Source organism: Podarcis muralis, chromosome 11 (assembly GCF_964188315.1).
Source record: "Podarcis muralis chromosome 11, rPodMur119.hap1.1, whole genome shotgun sequence".
NCBI classification, from domain to species: domain Eukaryota; kingdom Metazoa; phylum Chordata; class Lepidosauria; order Squamata; family Lacertidae; genus Podarcis; species Podarcis muralis.
In genome coordinates this window covers 50,912,264-50,935,141 of record NC_135665.1, presented here as the reverse complement: position 1 = coordinate 50,935,141, position 22,878 = coordinate 50,912,264, and the positions used below count along the sequence as shown (strand labels likewise).

At 45.7% G+C, this 22,878-nt stretch overlaps 1 protein-coding gene across 5 annotated transcripts in view; it reads right to left on the bottom strand.

Annotated features, from left to right (window-relative positions):
* The window catches only part of PDZD2 (PDZ domain containing 2), a 233,036-nt gene that overhangs the window by 146,557 nt on the left and 63,601 nt on the right, over nt 1–22,878 (bottom strand). For all 5 annotated transcript variants that reach the window (XR_013394713.1, XM_077936445.1, XM_077936448.1 and 2 more), the window contains exon 2: nt 19,770–20,632. Coding sequence is in view for 4 of the 5 variants with exons in the window: in XM_077936445.1 (XP_077792571.1) it covers nt 19,770–20,245 (476 nt within the window). In the remaining variant the exon portion in view is untranslated. The remainder of the gene's footprint in view (nt 1–19,769; nt 20,633–22,878) is intronic.

Sequence of the window (22,878 nt, the reverse complement as noted above, 5' to 3'; positions counted from 1 at the left end):
TAACCAGCACAGACTTCAAATATCATGGGATTGAAAAGATTGGTGTTAAATTTCAAATTTTCGATATCCAGATTCGTAGCGAACAATTTTCAGGAGAATTAATGGGGGTGGGATTCATATCGGCTCTCCAGCTGATCAGGCAACTCTCTTGACACATGGAGATATGGTATGCTCTCAGCCCATCATTATTTAAACATGGAAATGGAGCACAAGAAACCTGCTCGCTTGCATCAGGCCTGACAGAGCGCCGCATTTTATTTCCCATTTAGAGCAGTCCCTCGATAGCCATACGAAACAGAAAACGTTAATTCAAGGAAAATATAAATAAGCTTCAGAACTGGAATGTGTCGTGGAGGGGAAGGAGGGGGGGCGTGATGTACAAAACATTCCCACAGTGCAACATAAATAATGCATTGTTGTGTGTGCATTCTTTGAAAGATCTAATGCCAATAAATGGCTGAAGAGAAACAGACACACAGTAACACTTCCGTTTATCTGGATCCCACTACACAAGAGTATGTGACCCATGTGCTCCGATGGGAAGGAACCACAGCTCCATCTTGCAGCACATTCTCTGCATGAAGAAGATCCTGGCTCAATCAGAGGGATCTCGCCTTAAAAGCAATCTCAAGCACCAGGGCTAGAAAAGACCCTTGCCTGAAATCACACAGAGAGGTCAGCAGCTGCTGTAGTTATAATACTGGAACTCATGCGGATATCCTATACCATCTAAATCAGTATTATCAGCCACCAGGGTTTTCCAAATTTCAGTCTCCAGCTGCTGTTGGACTACAACTCCCATCACACCCAGCTAGCAGGACCAGCGGTCAGGGATGATGGGAACTGTAGCCCAAAAACAGATGAAGCCCCAACCCAAGTTTGGGAAACCCTGGTTTTACACTGAGTGGCATAAGGACATAAGGAGAGCCTTTTAGGTGGATCAGGCCAACGGCACATCTAGTCCATTGTCATGCTCTCACAGTGGCCAAAAAGATGCCTATGGGAAGCCCCAAAGCGTGACAGCAACCGACTCACCTGTGTCACCTGGTAACTGGTATTCAGAGACATGCTGAGCTAACCATCAGACTCTGCATAAAGCAGGTTCAAATCTACTTTGCCCCTATTTGATTTAGGAAGTTGGGCTTTAGATTTGGGGTTTTTATCTGCAGTGGTCCTAAGCGGGCTGAGGTACATGATGTGCAGGCTTGGGAAAGGGCTTTTTCAGTGGTGGCTCCTTGCATGTGGAAATCTCTCCCTGCTAAGGTCTGCCTGGCCTCATCTCTATAGCTCCAGGCAGTTGGCCAAGATGCATCCTTTTCAGAGGGCATTTGGAGGAGAAGAGACCCAGCTGCTGCTACTGTTATTGTCATTCAATGATCTATTGTTGTGAGTTTACAACGGACTGTATCTCTTAATGGATTTTACGTATTCTTATTTACATGTTTTTATTTGTAAACCACCCCCTGTGTCCTGTGGGAAGGGTGGTATTTAAACCATCTAAATAAATAAAGAACCCCATCAGTTTTACAGCTCGGGATTGTTCAGGTGCAGCACACAGGAGCCTGGGAAGCCCAGCCAGATGGGTGGGGTATGAATAAATTATTATTATTATTATTATTATTATTATTATTATTATTATTATTAAACTTGCAATACTAGGGAGTAATTGGGAATAAGTGTCACTGAATTTGGTGAGGCTTCTGAGAAAGCATATGATAAGATTGTATGGTAACACTCTTGATAAAACCTCCATCCCGCTGGAATCTGCGTGGATTATTATGTGCTGTTCCTTTGAACTTGCCCACCTGGGCTTCTGGCAGTGATGCTACAGGAGTTGAAGAAGAGGAGGATGGATAAGGGAGGGACCATTTGGAAGGAGTGTGTGTGTGGTTGTTTTTACACTGAACAAAATGGATTGTAGCAGGATGGGGAAGAAAGAGATGTTAGAGCACGAAAGGTCACTCTGGTAAAAGACTTTTCTTGCAGCTTCATAAAAACATTCCGCCTTCCCACTCCTGGCTATGCTAATCTGCTGCGTCTGTCAAGTATCATAAACTCAGACAGTTCAGACATCTACTGTGAAAAAATATTGCCGGAAGAATCAAGTAGAGTTTCGAATGGCACCCAGGAAACGGACACGAACGAGCACATTGCTCAGCACAGAAAAAGAGGGACCAGACAAATGTTACAAGTGTCCAAGAAGACCCAAGTTGACTTGATTCTTAACATGTTTATTTACAAAGTTTGTATAACTTGAGGAGAAGTTATATTTGAAATGTGTTGGGAATAAAGTTCATGTACTCAGCTGGTCTATTTCCATGGTTCCCATTCTGAGAACCGTAGCTCTGAGAAGGGAATAGTGGTTTCCTAACAACTCTCACAACCCTTCACAAACTACAGTTCCCAGGATTCTCCATGAATGCTGAAGTGGTTTAAAAGAGCTTTAAATACAAGATGAGGAAGTGGCCTAAGTCCTGTGAGGACCTGTTTAGCCTGGGGGGGGGGGGGGAATGAAGGTGAGGCATGATAGCTGTCTTCAAATATCTGAAAGGCCCTCATGCAGAAGATGGACCAAACTTGCTCTCTGTTGGCCCAGAGGGCGGGAATAGAGACAATAGGCAGAGACTACTGGGAAAAAGATTTCAGCAAAAGCTCCTAATGGCAAGAGCTTTCTGACAGTGGTACATCCTGCCTCAGGAGACAGAGATAAATATCTGGACAACCATTTGCCAGGGATGATGATGTAGCTGCACCCTGCAATGTAGATCCAGCCTTGAGCCGAGTTGGATGACTCCCAAAGGTCCTTTTATAAGCGGGTTATAAACCCTTTAAATAAAAATAAAATGGCCACGTATTATAAATAACATGGATGAACATATATGGTACAGGCCTGCTTTGGGCAGGGCACTGAGCATTCTAAGAGAAGACTTCAGGGTCACCCAATTAAACTTATTTATAGTCAGTTCAGAGGTACAGAAAAAGAAAGTCCTTATTTATTATCTAACGGGATTCATTACCCTTAGAAGTGGCGATGGCCGCTATTTAAATGACTTTTTTTTTTTTTAAGGACAAATTTGTGGAGGAAATATTAGTTTACTAGCTAATTGGGACAGTGCCCCTCTGAATACCAGGTGTTGGAGACAAGCAACAGGGGATGGCTATTCATGTCTCCTGATGAGATTCCAGGGGCCTCTCGCTGACCATAGGAGAAAAAAACGCCAGTCTACTTAGATCCTTGGCATGATCAGTAATGGAATTCTCGTGACATTTTCATTCAGAGGCGGTAAACGGGAGTCATTAAATGGCCACATCTGAAGTTTCTCTGCACAGATGTTTGCATCACTTGAAAACAACTCAGTAAAACCCAGACTTCTGTTTATACGTAATTGCCCTGTGTTAATATTGAGGGCCGATTCCCACGCACTGTATCAGCATGTATATGCCTGCGGTGCATTTGTTAGTGTCCGACCATGAAAGGCACATTTTGAATCCAGAAGATATGCACACGCATTAGGGAACCTTTAGCCCAGGGATGGAGAAACTGTTGATCTCCAGATGTTGTTGGGCTACATCTCCGCCATCACCCCTAACCATTGGCCATGCTGGCCATGCTTCCTGCATTGAAGGGGGTTGGACTAGATGGCCCTCAGGGTCCCTTCCAACTCACAATACTATGGTTCTGTCTCCCATGTTGTATAAAGTGGAACGGACACCATATGGGATGGAATCCAAGCCAAATAGAATGGACACCAACCATTACTCAGCCAAACAGGTTTACACCCACAACCCCAATAAAGATTACCTCAAAATAAGTAGCTCTTGCTTTCTTCTTCTTTCTTGCTACATAAAATACTCATTTGCTTCCAAAGTGAAGGAAGTGTTTCTTCAACGCTCAATTTGTCCCCGATATTATTTGTGCAACTGTTTTGTTCGGCCAAAGGCGGTACGTTGAATGTTTTCTTCCCTTGTCTGGTACAAAGGTTATCGTTACAGAAAATAACCTAAGGACATGTATAATCCAGAGAGATTTCAGCACAAAAACTATTTTTAACTCTGGTTCTGTTTAATGTTCAGAGTAACACAAGAAGCACGTATAACCAGAGGGGACAGTGTTATCAAAAGGTTGTGTTTCCTTTCTCTTCACAAAAATAAAAGCAGCAATTTATGAACCTCCTCAGAGCACACAAACATACTACTCTCTGCCTTAGATTTCAAAACACTAAAATTTGCTTTAATTTGAGCAAATCTGGCAAGCACATGAGCTTACTCTCCCTAATGGTATCCCAAGTAGGCTTCTGCTCACTGGTGGTAAAACGAAACGTGAGAAAATGGTTTGCTAACATTACAAATGCAAAGTGCCGCGTACATGGCAGAAAACGTCTAGCATTTCTGTGTCGTTCTGATGACGGTACCTTGATGTCTCCAGCTTCTTCGTTACTGAACGTGCACCCGGCAGTTGCAAATGGGTCTCCTTCATCTTTGAATATAAAGCCACTCATTTCTGAATTCAAGCAGAGGGAAATTTCCCCACCACTAGTCACAGGTAAGTCACATCAGGGGTGCTGCAGGGATAGGTAAAGGGACCGCTGACCATTAGGTCCAGTTGTGGCCGACTCTGGGGTTGCGGTGCTCATCTCGCTTTATTGGCCGAGGGAGCCGGTGTACAGCTTCCGGGTCATGTGGCCAGCATGACTAAGACGCTTCTGGTGAACCAGAGCAGCGCACGGAAACGCCGTTTACCTTCCCGCCGGAGCGGTACCTATTTATCTACTTGCCCTTTGACGTGCTTTCGAACTGCTAGGTTGGCAGGAGGTGGGACCGAGCAATGGGAGCTCACCCCATTGTGGGGATTTGAACCGCCGACCTTCTGATCAGCAAGTCCTAGGCTCTGTGGTTTAACCCACAGCGCCACCCGTGTCCCTGCAGGGATACCCTCCCTATAAACATAGGTGTGCCCTACAGATCAGTAGTGGCTGGTGTAGTGAGAGAGAGCACGTCCTCCCCAACATCAACATCGCTACAGCCACCTGGATTGGGCAGGGCAGGGGCAGAATCAGAGCTGTGAAGCAGTCACACTGGCAAGAGAACCAAATTGGTTCCACCAACCTTGCTGCCACCTTGGCCCTAGGTGACCTACCCAGGTGAGCTGCAGCAATTTCAGTGTTAGGAGGACAGATGGGATAGAAAAGCAACCTACTTCATATAGCTATAGATGTAGGGGTGTAGGTGGTGCCGTGGTCAAAACCACTGAGCCTCTTGGGCTTGCTGATCAGAAGGTCGGCGGTTCGAATCCCCATGACAGGGTGAGCTCCCGTTGCTCAGTCCCAGCTCCTGCCAACCTAGCAGTTCGAAAGCACACCAGTGCAAGTAGATAAATAAGTACTGCTGTGGCGGGAAGGTAAGTGGTGTTTCCATGCGCTCTGGTTTCCATCACAGTGTTCCGTTGCGTCAGAAGTGGTTTAGTCATGCTGGCCACATGACCCAGAAAGCTGTCTGTGGACAAACGCCGGCTCCCTTGGCCTGAAAGCGAGATGACTTAACTGTCCAGCGGTCCTATAACTTTTACCTTTTTTTAGACATAGAGCTATACAAAGCCGATTGCTTTACTATCTCATCCAGGCAATTTCCACTGCATTTTCATGCACCAGCAAACACATGTCCAAAACGTGCCATAAGCCTGCCACTTATTAATGTTTCAAGAATCCAGGCTTAAATCATAGATGAGGATTTTCTTCCTGGATTTTCCCTTGATCACTTTCTCCAGTCAGGAGTCTGGGCATTCTTTCAGACGTCGAATTTAATGTTGCGAGCACAGATGGCGTCTCCATTAACTCCCACCCCCACCCCCCGAAGACCTTTCTTCACCCTTTCCAACTTGATTGCCGTCTTCAACGGGAACCTGCCCTTTCCCTTTTTCACAGGCAGTGACACAAAACTAGGTTCTTGGGTCCAAGGCTGTAGGCCAGGCTCGCGTAATTCTGCTAAAGTAATCAAAAAGATACACAGTTGGGGTTTATTTTCATGGACTCAGTGTGTTAGGCACTACTACATGATAGCGCTGAGCTGACCAGTCATTGCTTTTCTGATTTTTGCTGCAGGTGGAATGGCCAAATACCTTCTCCACATGACAGGAAGCACTGTGGACTTATTCATACATAGGAGTCAACTCCTAGGGGCTGAGGTCCCTTCGACCCCCCCCCCCAATAAAATATTTGAGGTGGCTGGGGAGCCCCCAAAAGTTGATGGGAAGTTCTCTGTGTAATAATAATAATAATAATAATAATAATAATAATAATAATAATAAATAATTAATAATTTATACCCCGCCCATCTGGCTGGGTTTCCCCAGCCACTCTGGGCGGCTTCCAACAAAACACTAAAATACAATAACCTATTAAACATTAAAAGCTTCCCTAAACAGGGCTGCCTTCACATGTCTTCTAAAAGTTTGGTAACTATTTTTTTCTTTGACATCTGGTGGTAGGGCATTCCACAGGGCGGGTGCCACCACCGAGAAGGCCCTCTGCCTGGTTCCCTGTAACTTGGCTTCTCACAGTGAGGGAACTGCCAGAAGGCCTTCAGCGCTGGACCTCAGTGTCCGAGCAGAACGATGGAGGTGAAGATGCTCCTTCAGGTATACTGGACCGAGGCCATTTAGGGCTTTATGTTGGGTTACAACTGAGCCAATTCACCATAAAAGTTTTTACATGGTGCTGCTGTTGCACATATTCCAGCCCAAAGCCTTCTCATTGTGTTCATTTATCTTGCTGTCCAGACTCTTTTTCATTCTTAGTTCCACAGCTTTACAAAAAGGCCTCTTTGAAACTTGCGCAGAATGACACTCCAGAATAGATGCTTAAACAAAATATAAAAATATAACCAAATAGGATAACATTTCATCCGCGCTAATACATTTTCCTTTGTCGCCGTGCTTATTTTTTCATGAGAAGAAAGTGCGGCAGAGAGTTTAAGCTCTGGGCTTCTCAGCCACTTGGGCTCTGCAGAATAAACCGGCGTGGGCAGAAGTTTTATAAATATCGTGAGCATCTTTTGTTTGGAAGCCTCTCTTTCAAAACAGAAAACTGGCGGCTCCAGCATCACTTGGCTTTGAAGCCTGAAATGACAGCAGACATAAAGTACAGTATCTTGAAGCCAAATGTGATATGTACATTGGCTGGAGCAACGAATGTGCAAGGGGTTCATTTCACAATGTATGCGCAAGAAGCATAAAGTGAGACACAGATCAGGGCCAAAGGGGAACTTCTTAGCACTGTGGAAAAATACATTCCCAGCTACTCCAGTGAGTAGATAATTTGCAAACCTACTTTTATTTATATGTCTCTCCTATCTAGAGCCACTAAATATGGTAGGCTTTTAAAAATGAAATATAATTTGCTATAGGGAGCCAGCATGAAAAACCCCCACAAAAAAACCCCACGGCTAGTTCTACACATCCGAGGCTGCTTTGGATTCGAGTTTCTTGAATAGCAGCCTCTGTTGATCATAATTCCACATGGCAAACCGCTTTCGAAAGTGATGGGAGCTTTGAAAACCCTTATAATGCAGTACAGCGGTACCTCGGGTTACATACGCTTCAGGTTACAGACTCCGCTTACCCAGAAATAGTGCTTCAGGTTAAGAACTTTGCTTCAGGATGAGAACAGAAGTTGTGCTCTGAAGGCGCCCTGAATGCTGTCAGTTAATCAAGCTAGACTAGGCCTCCCAAGACAGGGATGGAGAAACCCATGTTCTTCCAAATGTTGCAGGACTACAATTCCCATCATTCTTAACCCTTGGCCATAGCGGCTGGGGATAATGCGGGTTGGAGTCCAGAGGGCCACAGACTCTCTGGAATACTGTGTCCAGTTCTGGGCTGTTGGCAAGCTGGAACGTGTGCAGAGGAGGGCAAGCAAGATGACCAAGGGTCTGGAAACCAAGCCTTATGAGAAATGTTCGAAGGAGCTGGGTATGTTTAGCCTTGATAAGAGGAGACTGAGAGGAGATAATATAGCCATTCTGAAATATCTAAAGGGCTGGCACAGGGAAGATGGAGCAAGCTTGTTTTTGCCTGGTGGTGGCTAGGGCCTGAACTGATGGATTCAAATTACAAGGAGGGCGATTCCAACTAAACATCAGAAAAAAACTGCTTGAAAATAAGAGCTGTTCGAGAGTGGAACGGACTGCCTCAGGAGGTTCTTAAGCAGAGGTTGGCTGGCCATCTGTCATGGATGCTTTGGCTGAGATTTCTGCATTGCAGTGGGGTGAACTAGATGACCCTTAGTATTCCTTCCAATTCTCAACCACCATTGTCCTGGTCTGCTTTGTGAGCAAATAGTGGCTATCCACACCAGGGGGAGAATGGGGCATGAATAATAGAATCCCAGAATTGGAAGGGATCCCAGGGTCATCTTGTCCAACCCCCTGAAATGCAGGAATCTCAACGCGCAGTCCCCCATCCAATTCGAAACCATACCGGACCCTGCTTAGCAAATGTGCTAGCAGTTTCTTTTTTGCTGCACCACTCGCTTCACATCTCTGAGCTGCCCACAGCCATGCCTCTTAGGCATTGTGCAGTGAACGATGCCAATTTAAAACAGCAGCAGGATCCAGTTTTCTACACATCTTTATTTAACACACATTTTGCATTAGGAAAAAAAAACCCTTGTTGATTCTGAAGATCTCGCCCTCTAAATACCTGCGTGCTTTGGCATCAATATAAATCAGTTTTATTGTCTCTTTCTCCACAGCATAAGTAGCGAGTGATTGAATTCCACGGACCTGTAACTGCATTAGCCAGTTCTATCTGAATGAAGAATTTATGATTCAGAGCTTCCTGCTTTCCGATACCTCATGCTTATTTCCTTAACACTCAACACTCCACTTGAGCAAGAGGAGACGTGTGCAAAGGGGTCTGCAGGTGTGTGTCGTCGTCCCCAAAAGCTGGAAGTCCCAGTTCTGGAGCCAGGGCCTGTCCAGAGCCCCAAGCAGGTTATCTCAAAAGCACCACCAGCCATCTATTCTGGAAGTTGGACAGAGGATCAAAGGGCTGGATTCCATCACACTTCCAAACAGATGGACTGTGCGATTGATGGTCGATGTAGTTCCTGGACTGGGGCACTCTGCCTGGGGAAATACACACACACTGTTCACATGCACATTTTTTCCTGTTGGATCAGGGCAATGGTAAATAAGGCCCAGGGTGCAAATTTGTTCCTTGTTGATAGGGCATTTACCCACTCTGGCTTGCCTCTGCTCACTTCTTTATTCAAAAGTACACAACTGAACTGAAACATTAAAAAGAATATGAACCAAGCTGGGTGGGAATCTGGGATAAACTAGTTGTTGTTGTTTAGTCGTTTAGTCGTGTCCGACTCTTCGTGACCCCATGGACCAGAGCACGCCAGGCACCTCTGTCCTCCACTACCTCCCGCAGTTTGGTCAAACTCATGCTGGTAACCTCGAAAACACTATCCAACCATCTCGTCCTCTGTTGCCCCCTTCTCCTTGTGCCCTCCATCTTTCCCAGCATCAGTGTCTTCTCCAGGGAGTCTTCTCTTCTCATGAGGTGGCCAAAGTACTGGAGCCTCAGCTTCACGATCTGTCCTTCCAGTGAGCACTCAGGGCTGATTTCCTTCAGAATGGATGCGTTTGATCTTCTTGCAGTCCATGGGACTCTCAAGAGTCTCCTCCAGCACCATAATTCAAAAGCATCAATTCTTCGGCAATCAGCCTTCTTTATGGTCCAGCTCTCACTTCCATACATCACTACTGGGAAAACCATGGCTTTAACTATATGGACCTTTGTTGGCAAGGTGACGTCTCTACTTCTATACTAGTAAATGAGTTAAATACAAAGTGTGGGGTTCAAGTAATGGAAGACCACACAAGGTCTTCTGTTAGCCCAAAAGCGCTCCCCTGTGTACCCCCTGAAATCAGCTCTGAGGGTAACCCAAAGAACAGTGTATAGCAGGAGGAGAGATTGTTTTATCTGGCTGAAATACAGTGGTACCTTAGTTTTCAAACGTAATCCGTTCCGGTAGACCATTCGGGTTCTGAAACATTTGAAAACCGAAAACTCAACAGCCGACAGCTAGGCCTCAGGATCTTGCACTCAGAAGAAGCCAGGCGGCATGTTCGACTTCTGAGGCGTGTTCGAAAATCAAAGCATTTACTTCTGGGTTTACGGCATTCAAAAACCAAAATGTTTGTCAACGGAGATGTTCGAAAACCGAGGTACCACTGTACTTGCACTGATGGACTGACGGTCACAGTGCTATGTTGAATTTCTCCCACATATGTTTTCATTACTTTTAAAAGTACAGAAGAACCCTACAATGCAGCAGCAAGAAAGCCTATTCAGGATTGGAACCTTTCACCTCTGAAACCTCTATTGGCATCAGTGACAACTTCTCTCCTGGGGAAATAGCAACTCTCAGGGGAAGATTTTAACTCGAACCACAAATCACCACACGGAGGAAAAGGGTGAACCCTGCCCCTCCTCTCATATAACAGACTCAATTCTGCTATCCTCCTGCCCCCAGGCTGCTCTTTTTAAAGTAAGAACAAAAGCTGGAATGCTTCCATGCATTTAACATATCATAAACTTTTGGCCCTCCACCAGAAAGACTTGGACAGCACAACCATAAATGCAGCAGTTCTGCAGTTACGTACACATTAGCGGCTTAAAACACACGGTCATTTACCCCTGCTGTGCAATTGAATGTTGAGGTACACGCCAGAAAGAGCGTAGGGAAGTCTTCACCCAAAGTCCATTTATCCGCTTGGTTTCTCCATCCCTGTGACCACACCCAAACTCCTATTCGTGAAGCGGTCAACTGCACATGTGCAAGAAACTGTCTCAAATGTACACACCTCAGCTTAACAGTGAAGTGACTGTGGCTTACCTTTTCGAATCAGATGGAAGCTGGTTTGAGGGGAAACAAATCAAGCAAGAAACTAAAGGATGGCTCTTCATTAAGGATAATGTTGTGCATAAACGAAAAGTCACATGTACAGAGCCTGTAATTCACACCGCCCAGAAATGTTGTTGTAAACTTAATCTGGAGTCATCCTTCTCAGACCCATTTCCCAGGGATGCAAAACAAAAAACCAAGTACACTCACCCACAATCTCATCCAAACTCATTTCAGTGCAGGAGGATGTGTGTATGGAACAGTCCCCCTCAGCTAAAGGGAAAAGAAATGCATTTGTAGCTGGCATGCCTACTGGTGTACAGTCGTACCTCAGAAGTCGAACGGAACCCGTTCTGGAAGTCTGCTTGGCTTCCAAAACGTTCGGAAACCAAGGCATGGCTTCCGATTGGCTGCAGGAAGCTCCTGCAGCCAATCAAAAGCCACAGAGGCCACATCAGAATGTTCACAAACACTCACTTCCGGGTTTGCGGCATTCGAGAGCCAAAACGTTCGATTTACAAGGCGATCGAATTCCAAGGTACAACTGTACAGTATTTACTTCTTGCTTCTCCCCATCTCTGTTCCAGGATGCAGCAGCAACTCAGCCATGCGGATATCAGGTGAGGAGCGCAGCCCCACAACACTGCTACTGCCCACATGGGCATCAAAGCGCGCACAGTGTTTCAGATCATGGTGGCAAAATCATGTCAGGAGCTGCCAAGTCTCAAGTTGGGAGACATTCGATTTGTGAACTGCATGTTGCATGACCACTCCGGTCTTGAACTGACTCTGCCCATCCAAGGTGACTATTAGGACCTCCTGGACAGCAAGGACTAGACGGTGGCTTCCTGTTCCTGTTAAGGCTCATTTGGCCAATAATAAGGCCTTCCTGAGTTCTTCCATGTGTCCCTGTATCCTTTGGTTTCTCTTCAGTTCTGACCTGCCTCTTTGTGTGTTCCTTTATTATTAATTTTCCAAGTTTGTGCATTGATTTCTTCAGGCTATGAAGCAAAGTGGTGTGCACGAACATAAAAATGAGACAAAATACAGAAAGCAATAATAATGCAAGTTCTAAAAACAGCTATTATTCCTAAAAGCAAATTACAGTGGTACCTCAGGTTACAGGCACTTCAGGTTACAGACTCTGCTAACCCAGAAATAGTACCTCGGGTGGAGAACTTTGCTTCAGGATGAGAACAGAAATCGCATGGTGGCAGCGCAGCAGCAGAGGGGGGGCCCATTAGCTAAAGTAGTGTCTCAGGTTAAGAGCAGTTTCAGGTTAAGAACGGACCTCCAGAACGAATTAAGTTCTTAACCCGAGGTACCACTGTATAAGAACAATAAAACAATTTCTAGGCTGAGTTACGCACCAGACCTTTAAATTCAATGCAAGACTCCCCCACCCAAATAATCGTGTGAACTGTAGTTTGCTAAGGAGCTGGGAACTGTAGGGGTAAACTACAGCTCCCATATTTTGTGTGTGGGGGGGGGTGTTGTTGTGCTTTATAGGTCTAGTGTGTACGCAGCCCTGGAGATATAAAATTATCATTGTTCCTGCCTCCTCATTGGTCTTCAGGCTTAATGTGATCACCCTAGATCCTAGCTCCAGGACTACAGTACCTCAAACTGTTGTCTGTAGCCGAACAATGACAAAATGTCAAAGTCTTGCAACTTCTCCCTATTAAGCAAACATTTCAAAACAAGCAAAAAAGATGGCAAAAAGGGACTGAACATAAAACATCATTTGCCATATTCTCAGCGCATCTGCAGCAATGGATACCCAACCCTATCTCGTTTTCCTGCAGACAAAATATGAAGCCACCAGACCAGATCAAATTGCAGCGTTGAAGTCTGTGCCTTATGCCTTTTTAGCCACAGAATCTGCACAATGAATCTTTAAGGGACGCCACTAGAGGGAGATATGGTCACAGAGACTGCCAGCATATTAAAATCAGACTGCTGCAAATACTGCTGAGGCGAAGTGTGTCTGCCTATGTGTGTAGGGGAATACGACCGTTCATTCATCCTGAAATCTGCATGCAAAAATCCAAGATCTGCTCCCCACACCACACATCAGAAACTCTGATCAGATACCCTGGTTTCTCTTTAGATCATATATAAATTCAGGCTTGATATTCACGTTTTAAGTTATGAGTGAAGCTCTAGCGCAGAAAGTAGAAATCAGCTTTTGAAGATTCTTCCTGAAGGCACAACATTAGTAACAGCACATCTAGCCTTTTTTTTTTTTTTTTTTTTTTTTTTTTGCGTAATTCAACCATCAAATGCCTTTGTTGCCATAATAGTAAACATTCCCTGGAACCATGCTTTCTGCTATTCACTTAATATAAATTTAGCATCAACAGTTGCTGCAAGTCAGTGTACGCAACACTGTCCTAGATGGACCAACAGTCTACCGTATTTTTCACTCCATAAGGTGCACCAGACCATAAGGCGCACCTAGTTTTTAGAGGGGGAAATCAAGGAAAAAAATATTATCCTCCCCCCCAGCCCCAAAGCGCATCTCCCAGAGCTTCTCTAAGGAAGCCATGACCGTGAGCGGGATGGATCCCGCTCACTGTCTTGGCCTCTGCCATAGCCGTGCGCAACCTCTCTGGCCGGGAGAGGCTGCGCGCAGCTAAAGAAGCCAAGACAGCGAACGCGATCCATCCCACTCGCTGTCTTGGCTTCCTCTTTAGCCGCGCACAGCCTCTCCCGCCGGAGAGGCTGCGCGCGGCTATGGCAGAGGCCAAGACAGCGAGCGGGATGGATCCTGCTCACGGTCATGGCTTCTTTAGCCGCATGCAGCCTCTCCGGCCGGGAGAAGCTACACAAGGGTATGGCAGAAGCCCCACCTCCCGCAAAAGCCCACAGGAGCCGCACACCCTTTAAGGAGCGTGCGGCTCCTGTGGGCTTTTCTACGAGGAGGAAGAAGGGACTGACTGGCCGCGTCAGTCCCTTCTCCCTCCTGGGGAAAAGCCCGCAAGAGCCTCGCGGAGCTGGTGTGCAGCTCTTGGGGGCTTTTCCTGCCTGCCTCCCTCCTGCATTCGCTCCACAGGATGCACACACATTTCCCCTTACTTTTTAGGAGGGAAAAAGTGCGTCTTATGGAGCGAAAAATACGATACCTCAGTATAAGGCAGTTTCCTATGCTACCCAGCTGGTAATGCTTAGGAGTATTCACCACATATGGCTTCAATCACCACATTGCAAGTCTCTAGCATACACAAATTTGTTGACCCAGTTCAATGCATTTAAATAAGGCATGCTAGTTATTTTCCTGTAACTCCCTAGCATCTGGAAAACTAAGAAGTTAAATGAAGAGGGGTTCCCAAGTACCTGGAAAGATTTGTATTTGGAAGTGCATGGACCTAAAATTCTCTATTAGGGTGCAAGGAAGCATTATCTGCATAGTGTGCGATGTTTTGGTAATGTTTGTGTAGCCACCAACCTATTTCTCTGCCTCAAAAGGGGCAAAAACGTCACTTATTTTGACACCGATCATCTGAAAGAATCCAATAGGCTAAGAAATGCAGAAACTGGTTCAGGAAGAAAAGCCCTCACTCCAATTCTCGTATTGCAAAATATGACAGATTACAAAATTACAAAAATATGTAACATTTAATTTCAACTCTACTTCAGACCTTTGTTTGTTCGGTCAGAAGTTTTGAAGATTCCAGCCATTTGGGAACTTTGCCCACACCAACTTGTCTCAAGAATAACCTCTCTCTCCTGGAAAAAAACCTGTGCATTAGATTGTAGATCATGCTGTGGGGTGGTGTTTGCGTACGAATGTTGCCCAGGACTCTTGAACTTCATCATCAGTCATTGCAAACTGATGCTCCACCCTACAAAACACCTAATGTTTCCCAGTGGTTGCACATTGCAGAGGAGTGGAGCTGGACTGACAGTAACAAGCAACCTGCCATTGCCATGACTTACCTTCTCATGGTGGAAACTCTTTTATTAGTTGAGATTCCTGCCTTTCAGGGGGCTGTTCTGAGTTTGAAAAGCATTCAGTCTACCCTGCATTTTCCATTGCATCCCTGAATGACACTGACCCTATACTATCTATGGGCTTCAAACTGGTGTGTAGTGTGGAATAGCTTAGTGAGCCCATGTTGACATTTCCAGTTAACAAGGAGAAACTACGGGGCTATACTGGCTATGGGGCAGGGGCAGCAGCAGTGTGACTTTGGAATGGATCCCTTCCCTTTTCCTTTGCACACTTCTATTTGCAGAGTATTTCAGACATTCCATTCACTGGGGACCCTAGTTTTAATTCTTTGCCACTCAGAAAGCTTCAAAAGGAATCCTGGTCTCCCAGCAAAAAATGTGCCACACATCCAACACATGACATTTCTTGGAATAAGCCTTAGAAATGGAATTAGCTGCTTTTCCTGTTTTTGAAAGAAGAAAACAAGGGCACTCAGTTAGAAATCCTGGCAAACCGAAATGCATAAATCCACCTTTTCCGTGTGTGTTTTTGGTGCAAATATTTCATAAAGAATTATGGCGCACGGAGTATATGACAGGTTTATTTATTTGCTTTGGTCTACCTCTTTGGCTTGCGTACTGAAATTCCATGGCAAATCATAAATTCTCTGTTGAATTAAGAATATCAGAAGAGCCCTGGATTGTTTTTGCAAGTGTCTAAGTCAAATGCCTCTAACAAGCAAAGTATGGGCGTGATGCCCTGGCCAGCTACTGTTGCTTGTCTCCAGTACTGAGCATCACTGCATCCTCATTCCAGGGTTTTTTAAGCATCTGAAGAAAGGACAACAGTGTGGCCTCTTGTCTGAAGTTACGCATGCGCATAAAACAGTGGTTCACAAAGGTGTGGCATGCCACACTGGAGTAGCAAGAAGATTCAAGGACAGTCAAAGAAACATTTAAACATTTCAGTGTAGTACGGTATCAAAATAATTTGTTTTTATTTTCCGAAGGTGGATAGGTATCTTTTCATAACGGCAGCAAGCGCATCAAGGTCAATCCTGTTTGTGATCCAGAATCACCATTCAGACAAAGCGCTGGAGAAGACTCGTTTATAATTGTGTTTTGGGAATGATTCATGTTCTTATGCATTGCTTTATACTTTCTGGGTGTCCTGTGAGCATATTATAAAGTACTTGTGTTTTGTGCTATAAATCAAGCACTGCTGGGAGTTGTTTTTTGTTTTGTTTCCCAATGTATTTCTTATGAATAAAAAAAATGGTGCGGTGCAAGCAAATTTTTATTTTCAAAGTGTGGCCTAGAGGGAAAAAAGTTTGAGAACCACTGGCGTAAACAATCTATTGTGTTGTGGGTGCAGGGGGTCATTTTCAAATGAGGAGGAGACACAACTCACTAGCACAGCACATCCGTTGCACATGTAAGGTCTCGAGTTCAATCCTTGCTATCTCCTGTTAAAAGGATAAGGGAGCAGTTGATGAGAAAGCCCTCTCCCTGAGACTATGGAGAACAGCTGCCAGTATTAGAAACTGAGATATGAAAGCTAGGAGCTAAATGGCACCTTAAACCTGGGCTATGGGTGTCACGACTGAGTGTCTAGGCACGCTTTTTTATAGCAAGAATACAAAGCTGAAAATGAATGAACTGCAGCTAAAATCTTAAGCTCATTTTTCACATGGTCTGGTCCTCATCTGAAGACTGCAAAAAACAAAGCCATACTTCCCTGTCCCACCCCCCTAATATTGTCAAGAGGGCCTCTTCTCCAGTCTTCAGAGAGTGGCTGGAAGTCGGGAGGCAGAAAAAGGTCCTCCTTTCCTTCCACTCTACAGTTTTAATCTGAAATCTTAGGTGCAGTACTGCGCCCAGAGCTCAGAAACTGCTCGCACTAATGAAGTTCCCTGTCGCCAAACGCGCCTAGAACAATGCGAATTTTGAACGCTGCCAGTAAGAATGGGCAATACTGGAGAAATAGTCTGGCCTGATGTAAGGCAGTTTCCTATGTACTGGGGTAGGGGAGGAACCTGCACAAACATATTGGAAGTACAGTGGTACCCCGGGTTACATACACTTCAGGTTACAGACGCTTCAGGTTACAGACTCCGCTAACCCAGAAATATTACCTCGGGTTAAGAACTTTGCTTCAGGATGAGAACAGAAATCGTGCTCCGGCAGTGCGGCAGCAGCAGGAGGCCCCATTAGCTAAAGTGGTGCTTCAGGTTAAGAACAGTTTCAGGTTAAGAATGGAGCTCCGGAACGAATTAAGTACTTAACCAGAGGTACCACTGTATACAACCTTCCTCCCCCCGTGTTTACACTGTAGAAGTTTATAGCACAATCCCAGGACATCAGTCTATGGCCAGGAGATCTGCTGCCAGTCAGTGTAGACGATGAAGGCACTTCCCCACTTAATGAGCATTCAACTTGCATGCATTCACATAGACGTGTAGCACCAGTAAATAATTACCGTTATTTTTCCAAGACTAGGGTTTTTCCCCTTTAAAATTTCAAAAATTAGGCGGCGTCTTATACACGGATACATCTCCTCCCGTTTTCATAAATCTGAGCCCCAAAATAGGGGGTATTTTACACATGAGGGAGTCTTATAGACAGAAAAATACAGTATATAATAATTAAACTGCAAAATGATGCAAAAAGGGCCCAAAATGAGTGGGGAATCTGCCAAAAAATAGTGAGAAAAGAGCGGGAAAACAGCTAGCAATCCCAGGGGCCTTTGCAGCTGCAATCCCATAAGCCTTTGAAGCTTGTTAAGAGTTGGGAGTTGAGAAAGGAGGACGTTTAATGGCTTTTGAGGTGGCGTTCCCAACTACAGTGGATGCTCAGGTTGTGAACGTGATCGGTGCGGGATGCACATTCACAGCCCACAGCGGCGCGTCTGCACACGCGCGGGTTGCAATTTGGTGCTTCTGCGCATAGCACAATTCAGAGCTTCTGCACATGTGCGACCGCCGAAACCCGGAAGTAACCCGCTCCAGTACTTCCGGCTTTCGGCAGTCAGTAACCCAAAAAAAGCGGCTGTAACCCAAGGTATGACTGTATATGCAATTTCACGTATATGCACGGTACCCAGGAACATAACCCCCGAGTTAAGTGGGAAGGTGCCTGTATACATGAATATATATTTATTGAGTTAACACAGGTGCCTCAGAGGATCTTACGCAGAGATTGTGCAAAGAAGGTAGAGAAATTACTGAGTCACCATTACTGAGACAGCAACCTCCTACAGAAAAATCTAAGCAGTGTATGTCTATTTCTATGGCATGCAGAACTTAATGGGCTGTGTTTCCACAGAAGCTTGTCTTTAAAGGAGGGCACTATTTTATTTTATTTTATTTTATTTTAAAAGGTAAAGGGCATTGAAGAGCAGCAGGACACTGGATGTGACATTCCCTTGCAACACACACCTGTTAAGAAGGAAGATGAAATTAAGTCCAAGTAGCACGTGTCAGTGCTCTAAGCCCAGAGGGAAGTGTCAGATCAAATAAGGAGAATGCAAAGCTCTTTAACAGAAAGAAAAAAAAGACTTGACTCCTAAAGTACTTTGACACGCACAGGCTGCTCTTTTCTCTTCAGATCTGTTTCCTCTTTCGATCAGGTTTCCCCCGCAACTCCTCCAGACCCTCCGCAGCATTCATTCCTATATTTGCATTATTCGGTGGCATTTTGGGGCAGCCTCAAGACAGCACACTGGCCATTGCATGCAGGCCCGGCGCAATGGGGCAAGGCATTTTCCCATATCCAGCCCCCCCCCAGATGCTAGAGCCACTGGGGGATAATCCCTGAAAGGGCCCCAAATAATCTCGGCTGCTTTGGGGACCTCGATAGTTTTGTGAGCACATCCTGGACTCTTTGCAAGCATAAAAAGTTTCCTATTCCTGCCCAGTCCTTACTGGGCTCAACTAAAACAGCACAGCAATCTGCGAAAAGCCAATAGGATTCAGTACTCTGATCTTGCCAAATGCCGAACTCCTACTGGAGACCTGAAGGAGTATTAGCACACAAAACTGCACCGGACGTTTTCCCCACCCAACGCCTGCACCGATTGTTCATCTAGCTCCAAAACAGTGAATACTACAAGCCAGTGGGGTGAGTGGTGGCTTCTTTCTCTTTCCTCAAGACATCTGCAAGCAGGCTTTGGAAGCACTTCCAGCTGTATCCCCGTTTACGCTAACGAAACCCACATTTTGGATCCCTGGTGATGGCAGTGGAACATTTGCGGTTTCTGCCTTGTTGATCAAAACATACCAGATGCACTACTATATCAGTATGGGATAGTGCAGCCTTCCTCAACCTGTGGGTCCCCAGATGTTGTTGAACTACAACTCCCATCACCCCTAGCTAGCAAGGCCAGAGCTCAGGGATGATGGGAGTTGTAGTCCAACAACATCTGGGGACCCACAGGTTGAGAACCGCTGGGATAGTGCATGGATGGAAAATGGCTCATTTAAGATCACTACCTAGGTAGAGAAAAGGGACGCGGGTGGCACTGTGGGTTAAACCACAGAGCCTAGGACTTGCTGATCAAAACGTCGGCAGTTCGAATCCCCACAACAGGGTGAGCTCCCATTGCTCGGTCCCTGCTCCTGCCAACCTAGCAGTTCGAAAGCATGTCAAAGTGCAAGTAGATAAATAGGTACCACTCTGGTGGGAAGGTAAACGGTGTTTCCGTGCACTGCTCTGGTTCGCCAGAAGCGGCTTAGTCATGCTGGCCACATGACCCGGAAGCTGTACGCCAGCTCCCTTGGCCAATAAAGCAAGATGAGCGCCGCAACCCCAGAGTCGGCCACGACTGGACCTAACGGTCAGGGGTCCCTTTACCTTTACCTAGGTAGAGAGATAGTTTAAACACAACGATTTTGCATGCCAACCGAGTTTATTTAAACCTCCTACCTTGCACCGCTGATATCGACTCCGACCATCAATTGTCCATTCAGCGAAAGGATCTCATCTCGCAAGCGAACCTTTCCGCATTTCCCTGCGGGGCTGTTTTTCTTCAAGTCGGTGACCCAGATGCTTCCGACATCCAGCACCGGACCCTTATGCCCCTTCCTCTTCCTCCCCACTCTCCTCTTTTCACCATAGTCCCCCAGAGCAGGGATGTTCCCAAAACTTAGGCCGAGCGCCTCTGTCTTTCCTGGATCCTTGGTCAGGTATAGTGTGCAGATCTCCATATCCACAAAGTAAGTACCATGTTGCAGTTTGCCCTCCTCTATTGGGAAGTTAAGCTGGATGTATTCCCTCAGCTTCTTAATGGCAGAGTGGCAAAGTCTGTGTTCCGGCTCCTCCACTTCCTCCTTCAGATGGTTTTGGAGCCACCGGTAAAGGATGGGAAGAAACAGCACGGCGTTCTCCGGAGTGATGGGCATTGTGGCCACGGCAGAGTCCCATTATGTGATGAACTTGTTCCTGGACTGGGTGGTCGAGATTTGATCAACGCACCTTTCAGCATCAAGGTAGTTCTGCGCTTCATGAGCCGCCATACTGAGGGAAACCGAAAGTAAGGGAGGGAGCCCAAAGTAAAATAATAGGAATGAAACAGTTCTCTCTTTTCTGCCGGTTTAGCCAAAGATAACAGAGCAGGCTTTTTAATTAAAAAGAATGAACACAATTGCTCTGGAGAATTCAGCAAGAAGAGGAAGGAAGCAGAGGTTTGGCTCTCTCCACAGCTGTCCGCACAGAAATCGCTCAGGCCCTCACTGCTCCACCAGCAGCGACCATAATTGCTCCTCCACATTCATCAACACCTGCTTGACCTAGAAAGGGGAAAACAACATAGTTAAAACCATAATTCTCACTCTCAAATAAAGGATTTGAGAGCTGTCTGCAATGCTCATTAATGAGAAAGCTTTCCTTAACGTTATTCTCTATTCTTGTTAATTCTATAATCTGTTTTTCTATTCATTTGTGTGTGTTTTAAATACACTCTTGGGTTATCAGTCATGTTCTGGAAAGACTACAGAAGAGGAACACGAGCAGGAATACAAGGAAATGTTTATAAATGCGTATGTCTTCCTGCACACTTGGAGATTATGCGTATGTGTATGAATCTAGTATCTGCCCATTTACGTCAAAACCAGTTTCCAAGATTCTGACACGCTCTAGCATGGCCATGACATGGAACACAATGAACAATGAGACACAAACTGAGCGCGCATACGCATGCAGGCCTTCTTAATCTTGCTAATCATAGCATGTCTATTTAACCTACACATTCTGCCAAAGTATGACCCTCCAAATATGCCTTCCTTATTTTTGCTCTGGGTTGCAATGAACGCAGCCACAGGTTCGTCTTCTTTGTTATCACCCCTGGAATTACTGGTGGAATCCTCCTTAAAGGAATCCATGGATGGACATGTGTGCCTGGAGACAGACAGCCATGTCATGTATCCACAGCAGTGACCAGAGAAGGAATGACTGCTGGGAGGAGCGCAGAGAGGAGAAATACCATGGTGCATCTGTAACAGCGAAACCAGATGCCCTCATCTGCCCCAGCTGCAACAAAACATCTCTCTCCTGTATCTGTCTCTACAGCCACAGCAGGCGCTGTAACTCTCCAATGGTTTGATTTTACCCCCAAAGGCGCACTCTTCCATCGTCTCTTGAGACAGACAGATGCCAATAACATTATCCTGTGAAGCAAATATAAATTGTAGGCACATTTTTCTTTGTCATAGCTACTTTGTCCATTCTCCAGTCATGCCTCCGGTTCACGTATAATTCGCCGCCCTCCAATCTCTCCCACACACAACATTCACAAGCTTAACCTCCGAACTGACTGCTCTTGCAACTGTGCTTAGCTTAGGGCCAGTCCTGGAGATGGAGCGAGGCAGCCGCCTCAAGAAGCAGGTGACGCGTGATGGGGAACAGCAGCAAGGTGTGGGAAGACAGCTGTCAATGCCACCTGTTCTGTATCTCCCATATTAGCCTTCCCCTCTAAAATGCAATGGAGCATGTGGAATAAGGGGTGGAGGGGAATATCTTATCATCTACAGCAAAATGTCTTGGGCTAGCGCTGCTGGTGCTCTTCCCTGTTCTCCACACTTGTCCAAATTCAGCTGATCCCTACAACTGCTGTTTTTGTGACTTCTGAGCAGTTGGAATGCCACACACACACACAAATCCCTAAACCACCTAAGCAGCAGAACCAATTGAAGGTTGTGTACGTGCTTATTTCACGTATTTAATGGCCTCGGTCCAGTATACCTGAAGGAGCATCTCCACCCCCATCGTTCAGCCCGGACACTGAGGTTCAGCGCCGAGGGCCTTCTGGCAGTTCCCTCACTGCGAGAAGCCAAGTTACAGGGAACCAGGCAGAGGGCCTTCTTGGTAGTGGCACCCGCCCTGTGGAACGCCCTCCCACCAGATGTCAAAGAGAAAACAACTACCAGACTTTTAGAAGACATCTGAAGGCAGCCCTGTTTAGGGAAGCTTTTAATAATAATAATAATAATAATAATAATATCTTTATTGTCATTGCCCCCTCTCGGGGACAACAAAATTACTTGGCTGCTCCATCCACCCAGGTAGGGCACTCCACACAAAATCAAAACACTATAAAAACACTATAAAACACTATAAAAACACTAATTAAAACAATACAGTATAATACAGCAAGGAAGATTAGATGACTTTCAAAGTCCAGGCTTCCCATTCAGGGCCGAGATTGCTCTGGAGAAGAAGCTGTTCTTAAGACGGCTTGTTCTTGTCTTCATCGTCCTGTATCTCCGTCCCGACGGCAGGAGCTCGAAGAGACAGTGACCAGGATGCGATGGATCTTTTACTATGTCCAGTGCCTTCCTATGGCACCTTGTGGCATAAATCTGCTCTAAGGTGGAGAGTGGGCAGCCAACAATGCTCTCTGCTGCCTTAACAACTCTGCACAACCCCATCCTGTCCTGGGTAGTACAGCTTCCGTACCACACACATAAGCCATAAGTGAGCACGCTCTCAATGGCACAGTGATAGAAGGCAAGCAGCAGTTTCTGCGGAAGATGGTTTT